The sequence below is a fragment of the Rhinolophus ferrumequinum genome, chromosome X, assembly GCF_004115265.2.
Source record: "Rhinolophus ferrumequinum isolate MPI-CBG mRhiFer1 chromosome X, mRhiFer1_v1.p, whole genome shotgun sequence".
Taxonomy (NCBI): domain Eukaryota; kingdom Metazoa; phylum Chordata; class Mammalia; order Chiroptera; family Rhinolophidae; genus Rhinolophus; species Rhinolophus ferrumequinum.
The window spans coordinates 107,589,437-107,604,969 of record NC_046284.1 but is presented as its reverse complement, the minus strand read 5'-3'; the positions used below and the strand labels follow the sequence as shown (position 1 = coordinate 107,604,969).

Below are 15,533 nucleotides of genomic sequence, written 5' to 3'. Positions count from 1 at the left end.
AGTAAAGCTTTATTAAGTAACCCTAGCTCCTCTAGTTCATTCATCTTCACACTCTCATTTCCCACCCTTAAAATAAAAAAGTGTCCTTCGATAGATGATTGTGTCCTTAAATAAGTTTCCTTCGATAGATGATTGGATAAAGAAGATGTGACACACACACACACACACACACACACACACACACACACAATGGAATACTACTCTGCCAAAGAAAAGATGAAATAGTGCCACTTGTGACAAGATGGGTAGATCTTGAGATTATTATGCTGAGCGAAATTAGACAGAAAAAGCTGAGAAACATATGACTTCACTGATATGTGGGATATAAAACTGAAAGCAACAAAGGAACAAGACAAAGAAGCAAAATCTCATAGACACAGACAACAGTTTAGTGGTTACCAGAGGGTAAAGGGGGAGGGGTTGGGAGATGAGGGTAAAGGGGATCAAATATAAGGTGATGGAAGGGGAACTGACTCTGAGTGGAGAACACACAATGTGATACGTAGATGATGTATTACAGAATGGTACACTTGAAACCTATGTAATTTTGCTAACCATTGTCACCCCAATAAACTTAAAAAAAAGTGGGCTGGTGAATCTTGGACACAACCTAAATTCCCTTTAATGGGTGAATGGATAAACAAACTGGCACATCCAGACAATAGAATATTATTCAGACCCAAACATAAATGAGCTATCAACCCACAAAAAGGCATGGAAGAAACTTAAATGAACATCGCAAAGTGAAAGAAGCCAATTTGAAAAGGCTACATGCTGTATGATTCCAACTATAGGATTTCTGGAAAAAACAAAACTATGCAGGCAGTAAAAAGATCAGTGGTCGCCAGGAGTTGGAGGGAGGGATGAATAACAGGCAGAGCACAGAGGACATTTAGGGCAGAGAAAGTACTGTTTCCCCGAAAATAAGACCTAGCTGGACAATCAGCTCTAATGCATCTTTTGGAGCAAAAATTAACATAAGACCTGGTATTATATTATATTATTGTATAGTATATTATTTAAGACCCAGTCTTATATTGCAGTAAAATAAGACCGGGTCTTATATTAATTTTTGCTGCAAAAGACACATTAGAGCTGATTGTCCAGCTAGGTCTTATTTACGGGGAAACACAGTATCAGGATGGATATATGTCATTATATATTTATCCAAACACATAGAATGTATAACACCAGGAGTAAATCCTAATGTAAAGTATGGATTTTGGTTGATAATGGTGTGTCAGTGTAGGTTCTCTGATTGTAGCAAATGTCTGATGTGGGATGTTGAGGGTGAGGCTGTGTGTGTGGGGGAGGGGCAGGATGCAGGAAATCCCTGTACTTTCAGCTCAATTTTGCTGTGAATCTAAAAATTCTTTTTTAAAAATAAGTCCATTTTAAATAATGTTGGTGGTATTATGAAAGAACATAAAACTGAGAGTCAGGAGACCTGGATTCGAATCCAGCCTGTCATTTCCAAGCTGTGTGATCTTCAGTTATTTCAATCGTCCTGTGTCTCCGTTCACTCACCTGTAAACTGAGGATAATATTCATTCATCAGATTTCTTGTGAAGAGACAAGATGGGTCCTTTCACAGAGCACACAGCAGGTGCTCTAAAGATGTTAGTTGAGAGTGAAGAGAGAAGGAGGAGGAAAAGACAGGGAGACAAGGATTTCATAAAATCAAGTGCTAGTGAAGGCAATATACGACAAGACCCACCAACCAGTGATGAAGAGATGATCAGCGGTTATTTTTTCCCCTCATATGTCCCACTCCACTTTGGATTTGGGCTTTTGGCTTTGTCAAATTATGATTTAATAAACTTTTCATTATTGCTTGAATTACTCAGACTACTACGACCCTGGCCTTTGTTCTCCATTGAGAGCTGATGAGAAGGAATGAAGTTTGGGGTAGGTTTTGTTGTTATGGTTGTTGGTTTTCATTTATTTAATAAATATTGTGAACCTAAATACTGACTGGTACTCATGCTGGATACTGGGGACGAAGCCGTGACGAAGCCAGACTCGGGCCAAGTGGTCACAGGGCTGACGTTTAGTGCCGAAGTTAGGCATTCATCAACGTATACTAAAGTGGTTTTTTATTTATTTATGTATTTATTTATGTATTTATTTATTTATGTATGTATTTATTTTTTTATTGGGCTGACAATTGTTAGTAAAATTACATAGATTTCAGGTGTACAATTCTGTATCACATCATCTATAAATTACATCGTACTAAATAAAGTGTTTTGAGTGTTACAGTGGGAAGCACGGTGAATCAGGAAACCAGATAGCAAGGGGAATGCGTTGCCTTTATGGTCAGGGGAGGCCTCCCCTGATGTCTAAGTGCGGACTGTGCTGAGGTGGGAGGCCTTAGCAAGGGGTCGGGAGCTGGATTAGAGTGCATCGGTGGGACAGCGGTTCTCTCACTTGAGCATGCGTCAGAATCACCTGGAGGGCCCGTAGATGACCTAACCATTACTGCATAGCAAAGTACCCCAAAACTTAGCTGCTGGAAACAACAGACATTTGTTACAACAAACTCTGAGAGTTCCTGTGGGTCAGGAGTCTGGGAGCCGCTTAGCTAAGTGCTTGTGGCTCAGGGTCTCTCAGGAGGTTACAATCAAAGTGCCGGACAGGGGAGGGACCTGCTTCCAAAAGCACCTGCTTCTGAGCTCACTCTTGTGAGCTGCTCCACAGGGCTGCCTCACAGCATGGCAGGTGGCTTCTGCCAGAGAGGGAGGGGGGAAGGGCAGGAGGGAGGGAGGAAGAAAGGTATATATATATATGTGTATATATATATATATATATAGAGAGAGAGAGAGGGGGGGGAACCCCCAAGATGGAAGCCACAGACTTTTTAAAAAATATTGATTTATTATTATTTTTGTAATACATGTCCTTTAAATGTTCAGTAGTTATTCTATGGTTATAGTTTTATTGCTATCATATATTTTCATTGTATTATTTGAATATATTTTATTTTACATTTTGTAACCAAAAGGTACTGCTTTTTTCCAGTTTTATTGAGATATAATTGACATATGACATTGTATGTTTACGGTATACAACATAATGATTTGATATATGTATACATGCAAAATGATTACCACAATAAATTTAGTTACTATCCATCAACTCACAGTTACAAATATTTTTTTCTGTGTGACGAGAACTTTTAAGTTCTGCTCTCTTAGCAACTTTCAAACCTCCCCCTTATAAGATAAATAAGTTCTGAGGATGTAACTTCCAACATGATGACTATAGTTAACAGTACTGTGTGGTATAATTGACTTTATTTTTCAGAACACAGATTTATAGGAAAATTGAGAAGATAGTACACAAGTGCCCATACTTTCATTGGCATGTTACATTTGTTACAATTCATGAACAAATGTTCATACATCATTATTAAACAAATTTGGTCTAAAGACCATCCTTTATTCAGAATTCCTTAGTTTTTACCTAATGTCCTTATATCTGTTCCAGAATCCCATCCAGGATAGCACATTCTTGTCGCGTCCAGCGCAACACGGGTAGTGAGGGTGCGAGAAGGGGCGGCTTGGGTTAAGTTTTTAAGAAACAAACAGAGACTCAATGCAGTTAAATCTCTCCGAAGGCCAGGGGTCTCTCAGTCTCAGAGGACTAGAGCCCAGAATAAGGCCGACTGACGGTTTTTACTGATAGGTATACAAATACAAGCAAGTAACATTGTTTCTTACATGGTCTGTGAGACTCATACATTGTAGCAGGAAAATGTTTATTCCAATCACCCTCTGTCTGTAAACAGTCGAAGCATAAGGTCCCATGATGTCTTAATTAAGGTATGTACCCTCTCAGGGTCAAGTCTCATATTGTAACAGCTCTGTTGAGATAAGTGGACAGAACTGATCTTTATTGTCCTCATGACTTCTCTCACAAACAGGTGCAAGGGAAAAGCCAGAGCCAGCAATGGCTTTCCCTAGGCAGGGGGAAGGGGAGGCAAGGCCCCTTCCCATATTTTTCTAAGGCAGCTCATTGGGGGTCCCCACTCGGTTCCGCCTGGCTTAGGTTGTATCTCCCGTGAGATATCTTACCCATCTTTGGCTGCAAACCACCTTTTGGGGACCAGACAGAGAGACATAAGGTGTAAACACAAGGATGGCACAGAGTCACAGAAAGGCACAGTCTCACAGACTCTTCTTTCCTTAAGGAAAGACACAGGGGCACAGTTGGCTAGGCTGTTGTGTGACTACACATTCTATTTAGTTGTCTTGTCTCCTTAGGCTTCTCTTGGCTGTGACAATTTCTCACATTTTTCTTGTTGTTAATGACCTTGATAGTTTTGAGGAATACTGGCCAGGTATTTTGCAGGGCCAAAGTTGTTTTATAATTTAATTTTGGAAGTGAGATCTCCTCACTCTGGCCATCCTCTGTCTGTTAGAAGCAAGTACTACTAAATCTAGCTCCCACTCAAGGGGAGGAGATTAAGCTCCTTCTCTTGATGGGAGGAATATCAAAGAATTTGTGGCTATATCTTTAAACCCCCATAGCTTATTAGAACACAGATTGCCAGGCCCCACTGCCAGCGTTTCTGAATCAGTACGTTTGGGAGGGGTTCCAAGAGTTTGCTTTCTAACAAGATCCCAGGTGAAACTCCTGCTGCTGTTCCAGGGATCTCACTTTGAGAGCCACTGGGAGCAGGGCCTAGGCAAGTTCTTGGTGCATACAGGAACTGAAAAAAGTTCATCAAGATCTACTTATATCTCAAGATCCATCTCTTATAACTACGGCCTGCGCTGAAATCAACCCACTAGTTTAGCGTCTGGATTTTGCCAATTAACACAAAACTATAAGCTAAAAATATATGTATGGCTATATAAAGAGGTACAACAGGATCTTGTTATATTAGATATGATTTATTTCATTTGATTGTCACAAATGCCAGGGAGAGAAATCAAGTATCTCCATCTGACAAGAAGTAACTGGGACACAGAAAGTCTAAATGACTTGTTTAAGGTCACACAGCTAGTTAATGATAGAACCAAGTTTATGACTGGGTCATTTGCGCGCTGGACCAGCACGATTTCTATTCTATCAGGCCCTTTCATATTGTTCCCAACTTCTAAGCCTTGCCACCTTTTGCACAATCATTAATAAAACTAGGCACATGACAGTTGAAGTAATCAAATGAACAGAATACATAGAATTAAAGTAGCATTTTGTTCAGTGGAAAAGGAATTAGTGAAACAAGTGATTTACAAGCTCATCAAGATCAGCAGCATTTGCAACTTAGGTTGGGAAAACCTCCCTCTCCAGCGACATTCAACTTCTTTCTGCTTGCTGACTACCACAATTGCCACCAAGTACACTCCGCCTCCAGGTAGCACCTGAGAAAGTCACTGGAGGAATCACAGGCCACAGGACTTTTTGTCTGCCCAAACACACCGACAGGATTGCTGAGTTCTGCTGGCAAAGCTCCTGATTAAACAGGTTGTAAGTATGTCTCTTTTAGGCTTTGGTTTGAATGGAAAAGACCTGATAGTCTACACATCATATCACCACCAAGATGACTTGAAAATCTAGAAGTGTGGGAAGACCACTGGATGTCTTTGAGTGTATGTATTACTGTTGTTTATATTCAGAGTAGAGATGCAGTTATTAAGCAAAGAATTGGGTGCATAAATAGCCAATGAATGCCAAAAGCACAATAAGCTACAACACACCAGTAATATTCAGTGAGAAAACCAGTCCAATCGACCAAAGGAGTGGTTTTGTTACATTTTTAACTTTCCTTAGAGAACATTCTGCCTTTTAGTTCATGTTTACACATTGCCAAAAATAAAATAAGGTTTGGTGGAAATGGTTAAAGCAAGCAGTACTTTACACGCTCATATTAGGAAATAATGATTTAATAATACTGAACCCTGAATCCAAGCTCACTCGTATGCAAAGAATACCCGACACACAGTGTAAGCATAGACTTCTGTCCAAAAGTAGTGGTGCTTGTGGTGGTGAAGCATGAAACAGTCAGGGAGCTGTCCTATGGTGGTGGTGGTAGTAAGGGGGTATGAAAGATAGTGTCAATGACCTTAAATTTGATCCTTTCCAATGGTAGTAGAGGTGGGGGCATGAAGCAGAGTCAGTGACCTTACAATTAATCCTGCCCAATGGTGTTAAGGGGAGTGTGCAGGGGGAGAGGGGAGTAGGCCCCAAACGAAGTGTCAGTGACCTTAAATTTGATCCTGTCCAATGGTGGTGAAACAGAGTCAGTGACTTAACTAATCTTGTCCAAAGGTGTTGGCCCCCGTGGGACAGTGGGGGGTTGGGTGGGGAATAAAGGTGGCAGGCCAGGAATGATCTAACAATCCTGTCCAAAGGGGTTCGCCAGTGGGTGGGAGAGTGGGGAGTTGGGGGCGGGGGGTCGCGGGGGACCAAGACACAAAGAGTCGGTGACGTTACAATTAATCCTGCCCAATACTAAGGGGCGGGCACGAAGCAGAACCAGTGAGTTTACATTTGCTTCTGCCTAAAGGTGGTGGCGGTGGAGGCCATGAAACAGCCACTATAGTTAAGTGGCAAACAACACGAAAATCAAAGTGTCAAGCTGAACCGAACACCTTGAAGCGCAACAGCCAGCCCCGGAGCAGGCCTCCCGGAAAAGGTGCCACTGGCTGAGAGGGGCTTGGAGCGGCGGGTAGGGTCACATTCCTCACGTGGGCTCCAGGCCTCCTCACAGTCCCCCTGTACCTCCGCCACCTTTTGGCTACGTAGGACCCGGTCGGGAGCGGGCCTCGGAGCAGCTGCGCTTGGCCGCCCTGCTGAGTCCCAGGAGCCGGGAAGGAAGGAGGCGGCGCCGGGTCGCACTCCGGCAAAAGAAAGCGAAGACGGCGGCCAATCAGCTGCCGGCGCGTGCGGCCGCGCGCCTCTCGCGCTCCCCGTGCCCCTCGGGCGCCGCGTACGTGCGGCGGCCGGCTCCGCCCCCGTGGGCGGGGCCTGGGGAAGCCGCGGGCGACCGGCCGCGGCCCGGGAGCTGGTGGTGGTGCTGCTGTTGCTGCTGCTGCTGTGTTGCTGCTGCTGCAGCGGCTGCACCCGCGGCGCCGAGGCCGAGGCGGAGGCCGGGGTACGCGCTTGGCGAACGCATCAGATCCGCGCCGCTCGGCTGCACTGGCCCCTGCTGCCGCCTGCGCGTCTCGGCTGGTCTGTGCACTGCCCCGGCGAGAATGCGGCTGTTCTGGTGGCTGATGAAACAGACGGTGCCCAAGCAGATCGAGCGCTACTCGCGCTTCTCGCCATCGCCGCTCTCCATCAAGCAGTTCTTGGACTTCGGTGAGTGCGAGGCCGCGGGTCCCCACGGTCGCCACAGCCCCCACGGTCCCGTGGCCACTACCTTCCGGTCCCGCCGCTGCTGCCGTGGGTCTCCGCAGCCTCAGGGCAAAGTCGTGGGAACCACGGGAGGGGCTACGGGATGCCCGGGGGCTCTCCCCGGGCTCTTATTTCGGGGCTCACAGGGACAGGGCCTGGCACCCGCACACCGGCCAGGGGCCTACCCACAGACACAGAACCCTCATCCCGGGCGGTACTCCCCAAACCTGCATGGTTAGCTTCAAATCTACTTGACACAGACCTCACCGCCCTTAAAACTTCCCAGCGGAATGTTGGTGGCTTTTTAACGTTTTTATTTTTAGATGCTTTTTTTTGGGGGGGGGTTGTGTAAGAGCTGTTTAGAAACACCTTGAAGTCGAATAAATTATGCAATGGCATTTTGTTCCTTTTCTGCTGCTCTAAGGTGCTCGCGGGTGGCGGGAGCGGCAGGACTCGAACAGTTGTCGTCTTAGTGTTATGTTAAAACAGTTAGAGGCCTGGGCTGCAAACGCCTTAGATGCTGGGGAGGGGAGGACGTGTGGGCTCCTAGCCTTAGGATACAACCCCGGCTTCCGGGCCAGCACCTTTTGTGGTGCCTCTCCTTTTGTGTCCCATCCACCATCTGCCCTATGGAGTGGGCTGGTGGGCCGCTTCCACGGATGGAGGTGCGAGAGCGCAGCGGACATGGCCCCCATTCTGCCTGAGGCCTAGCTGAGATGGGAATAGATTCCATCACCATATGTTAATTAGATCATGTTTCCCCAGAGTGGTGCCTTTTCAACCGCTGAGCGAATACTCCTAATTGCTGAATGCCAGGGAGCTGATTGTGAAACACCTGAAAGTAAACCACTCAGGTATCAGAATAGAATTCGGCATCCTTAAAAGCAAATAAAATGGAGCAGCAAAGATGTTCTAAGTTCTCAAGGGAAAATAACCCATTATCAACGTCTGTTCATTTCATGAATTTTATGTAAAAATCAAGGGATGGTGTCAAGTGGGCATGAAAACTAAAGTGCAGAGTAGGTAGAACACTCGGGGAAGACAACATGCAAAATGTGATGACTGTACTTAAGTTGGGATAGGAAGAGAGGAATAGTTTAAAGTTAAGACCAAATTAAGTTTTAAGAAACTAATTTGCCAGAGAATGATGAGGAAAGTCAAAGTTCAATGAGATGTTGATCTTTGCATCTTAAACTTCACTGCCAAAAGCTTTTTGGTAGTTTTTTACTCTACCATCTCTGGCCACTTGTGAGAATTTTAGAGATTTAAGGCAGCTCCTGACTACAGAGTTTGGAAAGAAAATGTCATGTTGCTATAGCGTGTTTGCCATCTCTAATTTATGGTTTATAGAAGATTCTGAAAGTATCAATAACCTTTCATTAAGATAAACTGAGCCAGGTTAAGTCACAATAAAAGGAACAAAAGGAACCCAGAAACTCCTAATTCCTCCCTTCCACCCTCAAAGTTGAAGTGATAGCTCTAATAGCTTGGCGAAGTTTCACTTGATTTATTTCTATAGCAGCTGGTATCTATCCATGTTAGTAGGTGTCTTGGCAAGGATGCCATGTGAGTAGAAAAACCACAGTAGGGGATAGTGTTATCATGGAAAACCCATGGGACCAGTGTCTGGAAACAAATGTTCTAATTCTTGCTATGCCACTAACTCAAGAGTGTGGCCTTGGCTAAGTGACTGAACCTCACTGGGGTTCATTTTCCTCATTAATAAAATGTGTGGATTATATCAGTTAATCTCTAAAGCAGAGCTCCAAAGTCTGTGATTGCAATTTCAAAGAAAAAGAGATACGCTTTTTAAAAGAAAATTATTAAATCTTTTGATAGCTATTTCCCATAAAAGGCTTCCGACCTGTTTGGGGAGGGGTGGAGGAATGTACTAATGTAGGATGATGGGAGAAGCCTAATAATTGAAGTCTTTTCCTTATAAGGAAGCTCACAGAAGAGCCATATATAATTGTAGTGGAACTGTTAGAAACTGTAAGCCTAGTTTGTAACACGCAGAGATGAATCAGGTGGCAGGCAGCCTACCTTTAATGACGTCAACTAGAAGAAGAGAGTTGTCACACAAAGGTCATCTCAAGTAGTACCTTTCTCTTAGTTCTTCTAGCTCTTGATAGAAGTTCCATTTTGGCAAGTGATGTGGGAGTTTGAGAATTTAGAATGGGTGTGGGGATATTTTTAAGGTGAGGAGGAAAAAGAGTAAAGAGGCTTTCTGCCTGTGTATGATTGGAGAAAACTACAGGGGAGGGCCACCTCAAATGCTTAAAAGGACCAGGTGGGGACTGTGGCAAACTCCCAGGTATATATGCTGGCTTCAGAAGGGGCAGCTGATTGGCACCAATTCAATATATTTTAAAAGACCTGTGGCTCAAACAAAATAGAGGCATGGGTCATGTTGACCCACAGGCTGACACTTCGTGAATTTTATGACTTTCTCCCTGGCTACTTTACAAACGGGACATAAATTTTTGACTAGAATTACTGGACAGGGGCCAGAGAAAAGATGGATATACATGGAATTTTATGCTTCAGTATTTGTTAGAACCATGTCAACAAATACATTGTCGTTTCGATGGCAGCAGAAATCAAGCTTTATTATACTAACGTACCTTCCTTGTTTAAGAGTGAAGACTAAAACTGGTTGTTACTTCAGAAGCAGTGATTTTATTTTAAAGGAGGATTTCTCAGTCTCAGCATCGACATATTGGGACAGGTCATTTTTGTGGGGGTGCTGTCCTGTGCATTGTGGGAGGTTTACTAAAGCAGCATCCCTGGCCTCTACCCAGTAGATACCAGTAGCCTCCCCCCTCCCCAGTTGTGACAACCAAACCATCTCCTGACAGCATCATGTCCCCTGGGAGAGCAAAATCACCCTCTGTTGAGGACCACTGATGTAAAGCATTTAGATCAGTGGTTTTCATGCCTGGGACCCATCACCCCAGCTTATAAATAGTCTGGGGTGGGGTGCAGGGTATTGGTATTTTTAGAAGACCCCCCAGTTTGTTCTAAAGCATAACCAGGGTTGCGTACCACTAACTAGGTGACCTTCTGGATCTAGAGTACTGTCCCCCTTTCATCTGTGTGCCTTTTATCTCTATGCTCTTCAAATAATAAAAGTTTCTTGAACTCAATCTTTACTTGAAATATGGCCTTCCATAATAATATTGTAAAAACTATGTATAGTGTTAGGTGGGTACTAGACTTATTGGAGGGATCACTTCATAAATTATATAAATGTCTAATCACTGTGCTGTACACATAAAACTAATATAAAATAATATTGAATGTCAACTATAATTGAAAAAAACATAGTTATGGGGTGTAAAGTATAGCATAGGGAATATAATTAATAATATTGTAATAACTGTACAGTGTCAGATGGATAATAGACTTATTGGGGTTATCACTTTGTGAGATACATAAATGTGTAATCACTATGCTGTTTTGTATACCTGAAACTAATATAATATTGTATGTCAATGGTAATTAAAAATAAATTTTTAAAAATTAAAAAAATAGAAAGAAATACGGCCTTCCAAACAGCGAAGCATAGCAAGAATAGGAAGTGGTCTAAGTGGATTAGGAGTTTATAATGGCAGTGTGCCTTCTAAAGGATGGGGTTTATAAAAATGAGATTTTCTTTTTGGGCTGAGATTATAGTCACGTGGTTCCAAATTCAAAAGGTGCAAAAGGATAGAAAAGTTAGCTTCCACTTTTGTCCACTAGTCTCCCTGTTTTTGTGTCAACAGAAGCTTGTTCTGCTTTTGTCTGTACGTTGCTTTTTAAGCTTAATACTTTAGCTTTCCATATCTGTATCTGCAGAACTTTTTTCTTTTTTATGGCTTTTGAGAATTTGTTTATAGGAGTGTGCTATATAATTCATTAGCCAACTCCCTGTTGATGGTTTGTAGGTTGTTTTGAATCTTTGCTATGACAACAACTGCTCACTGCTACAGTGAATTACAGTGTGCATTTCATTAAGTGTATATATAGGACAAATTCCTAAACGTGGGATTGCTCCATTAAAGGGCATGTGCATTTGAAATTTTGTTAAACATTGTCAACTTGCTTTCCATAGAGGTTGTTTATCCTCTCATGGAAGTTTGAGTGTCTATTTTCCTACACTTTCGCCATATTGTTATCAAACTTTGGGTAAGTGAAAAATGGTATCTAGATAGCAATTTTTTTTTCTCTTTGAGTAAACAATTGTTTAGGTTTTATGATGGAAAATTTTAAGCATATACAGAAGTAGAAAGAATATTATGATGAATTCTGGGTTCATTATATTGCTATCCACATGCTGTTTGTAGATACGTGTATGAGCAGTCTGTTAGATTTTCTTATCAGTGTCACGCTTGTTTCAGAAAAAAATAGTTATTTTCTAAATTAAGAGCAATTTATCTTTTGAATTTTTGTTCTTTAAAGATTTGTTAGGATCCCCCTATAAAACCTCTTAAACATACTGTGTTAGGGGGACTATTGTTCTTTGACAATTTATTCCAAAATATTGCTCCGTATAGATGTTCTTTTTATTGTCTAGAGTCCATTTTGATACATTTCTCTAGAAAGTTTCCTAGTCATTGTGGTTTTAAGTCAACTCCCATAACTGACATAGTAGTCTCTTAGTCTTAATTTTCTCTGTGGCTATTTCCCCCTTTATTTCTTTTATATTTGTTCTCTCCTCCCCCTTTCTCGATTAGATTAGAAGGTAGTTTATATGATTGGATTCGTTTATTAGTTTTATGACTTATTTTCTAGTTCATTAATGTCTACTTTGACTTTATTAATTCCCTCTCATTTCCTTGGGTTTATTATGTTGTTGTTTTTTTGAACTGGATACTGTGTTTCTTTCTCGTTTATTTATTTCAGTACTTAGGGCTGGAGTTTTGTAGCCCTAAGTTTCTTTTTTTAAAATTTATTGGGGTGACAATTGTTAGTGAAATTACACAGATTTCAGGTGTACAATTCTGTAATACATCATCTATAAATCCCATTGTGTGTTCACCACCCGGAGTCAGTTCTCCTTCCATCACCATATATTTGCCTAAGTTTCTTTATGTTTTGTTCTGTTGCATTCTGATCAGAGAATGTTATCTGAATAATTATTTAATTTATTGACGTTTACTTTGTAGCCTGAGATGTGGTCATTTCCTGTGAATGTTCTTTTGGCAGCAAAAAGAAGGTTATGCTTTCTTCTCAGGTTATAGAGTTTGATATATCAGATCTACCATATTAATTATGTTGTTTAAACTTTCTCTACTTTTGCTTTTTTGAAATCTACTTTATCTGTCGTGGCCCGAGAGAAGTTGAAGTCTCCTAATAATATGATTCTATTTCTCCATATATCACTTACGGTTTTTGCTTTATGTCTGTTAATGTTAGATTTGCTGCTTAGATATTGTTACTGTCCTTGTGAGATGTACCCTTTAGCAATACAGAATGCTGTCCTTCTCCTAGTTTAATGCTTTTTTGGCCTGGATTCAACTTACTTGACATTGAGATTTAGATCCCTGTTTTCCTCTTGTTTATGTTTTCTGGTAGAGCATTGCCATTCTTTTATTTTCAGGTTTTCTGTATTACTTTGCTTTAAATATTGCATTGAAATATAATATAAAGTTGGGTTTTGCTTTGTGAATCAAACACTTTTTCTTATGTGGTTAAGTTGAACCAATTATATTTATTGATATATGACAGGTCTGTTATCTGTAATGAGAAACATCTATAATTTTCTTTTGCTTTCTGTTTTTAATACCTTAATTTTCTACTATAGTGTATGTCTTATTTGCTTTATTATATTTCTTTTAATCATTAGGCTTGAATTTTGGGTTCCAGTGATTGTCGTTATAATTACTTCTTTATTTCTCTAGACCTTCTTTGTCCAGTATGGTCACCATGAGCCACTTGAGACTATTGAGCTCTTGAAATGTGACTAGTGTGACTGAGAAACTGAATTGATTTAATTTTAATTTAAAACTGATACTTGATTCAGTTCATTGGAAAACTTTTAAGTATGTTTGGAACAATTTGGATATGTGAATCTACCTTAACTATAAATTTGATGAAATCTAATTATAGGTCAATTATTTCTGATAGAAATTCAGCTTTGAATTGAGATGTAAGTGTAAGATACACACTGGATTTCATAGACTTAATATAAAACTAGTAAAATATCTCAGTATCTTTTTACATTGATTCCATGTTGGAATGATAATCTTTTGGATATGCTGGATTAAATCAAATATCACAAATTTCACCCGTGTTTTTATATTAATGTGGCTGCTAAGAAATTTAAAATGACGTGTGGCTTGCATCTTTCTATTGGACAGTGAGGCTTCAGATAGTACATATAAATTCTCTGTTAGGAGTAATAGGAACATCACATTTTAATGGTCAGAATAAGCATTTATTGATTTTATTTCTCAGTATAACTTTTCCTTTTCCCCCTGTGAACCTGTTACTCTCAGGATTTGGGGACCAATTTATTGCCTTTGAATGGCAGTTAATGTTATGGTAGTTCTTTGTTATCCCGGCCAAAGTTTGAGGTCTGTTTCTCTATTAAGTAGTTGTTATGAATTAAAAGTTCTCTTAGTGATATAAGAAAAGGAGAAGTTGGACTGTTATGACATAAATTAAAGATAGAACCTTCTGAACCTTGAATGAGTTCATAGGAAATGATTCACGTTTTCACTCGGACGTGTTTTTCATCATTCAGTTTATCCTGTCCTCTTCTGGTTCCTTCAACTAATCGCTTTATCCCCTCCTCGTAGACTTACTTCCTATTTGTTTTATTTCCTAGTTCCTTTGCACTTGTCTTTTACGTAGCTGCATTTGCTATTAAAGGCCTTTGCTCCTGGCTTCTGTTATTTTATTCTAAACTATTCTTGGGGGAGAGTGGGCCCTCTTTGTAATGTCTCACAGCCTCCTGAGCTGTTTGCTCTCTGCACAGAGTAGGCATTCCATAAATGGCAATTACTAACAACATAGAAAGGTCATTAACAATTATGTCACTTTAATCGAGTCAGTTGTTATATAAATTTAAACTTCTCTAATGTCCCCACACTTAAATATAGCATCTCCCAAGTAAAACCACCAGAAAGCAGGTTGTCTGACAACTCGGCCTTCTTTTCACAGCAAAGATTTCTACCAGAATCACACTGGTTCTGTGAACCTTGGAGCCTTTAGCTATTAGAAGGGCAGCAGCCAGTTTCCCTGTTTTTACTATACTTGAGGTTCAGCCGCCTCTGTTTTCCTTTAGAAAGTATTTTGGGGTTCTGATACCTACTGAGAGGTTGACTTTGGTTCCAAATGACTGCTCTTCGAAAAGTTTTTAAGTTATTATGCTCCTTGAAGGCTGGGGAGGACAGTGATTTTGTTTCTGGAGAAGATGCAAATTTTGTTTTGTTTTTTTTAATTGTGCTAGGAAAAGGGAAAAACAATCTCATTCTGTGTCCGCATGTGTTTATTTTGTAACTTTACATATATGTACATGACACACCTTGTCTGTAAGCCATAAGATTTTTCTGCTGTGTGGAGTTGCCAAGAATTAGACTAACCTGTTTGGAGACAGAAGCCTACTGTTCAGAATTAAAAGGGAAGAGAACAATATCATTTAGGGTAAAGATATCTAAGGAGGCTTAATGCATCTTGATCAATATCTAAAATTTAAAGAAAGAATTGGCCTTTGGGGGCCTTAATGCTCTGATAGGGCTGGATTTCAGCATAACCTGGTTTATCAGGCTCTGGGCACTAAAGGTGTAGCTCTGGTTTCCTTTGATGTCTTTGCCGTTTTGTGTGCTTTTGAAGGGGAGACATGGCCACACTTACTGACCTCGTGATGACTGAGTGGTTTCTTCTCATTAAACGCTGCGAAATTGATCAGACTGTTGGCAAGATTTGGGAAACCTTGGTTTTGTTACAGGATGGAATCAGAAAATATCACCGCTTTCCTCTTTTAAAATATTGTATATGCATATTAAATTATTTTACTTCCACAATAATCTGATTTCAGAGTTGGGCAAATCCTTTTGTTTTAGGAATACTGTAGTCTAAGATAGGTTGGTTGTCAAACTATATAGCCCGACACTCAGCTACCTGTTTTATTTTGTTTTTTTAATTAATAGACTTTAAGAATAGTTTTAGGTTCACAGCAAAATTGGGCAGAAAGTACAGGGAGC

The 15,533-nt window shown here is 40.8% G+C and overlaps 1 protein-coding gene across 2 annotated transcripts in view; it reads left to right on the top strand.

The window, feature by feature from the left end:
• Positions 1 to 6,987: 6,987 nt before the first annotated feature.
• The window catches only part of PDK3 (pyruvate dehydrogenase kinase 3), a 61,380-nt gene continuing 52,834 nt past the window's right edge, over positions 6,988 to 15,533 (top strand). Inside the window, exon 1 of one of the 2 annotated variants that reach the window (XM_033109541.1) lies at positions 6,988 to 7,308. In XM_033109541.1, coding sequence (XP_032965432.1) covers positions 7,203 to 7,308 — 106 coding nt within the window. In that variant the 5' untranslated portion in view covers positions 6,988 to 7,202. The remainder of the gene's footprint in view (positions 7,309 to 15,533) is intronic. The other variant, XM_033109533.1, reaches the window with a different exon arrangement.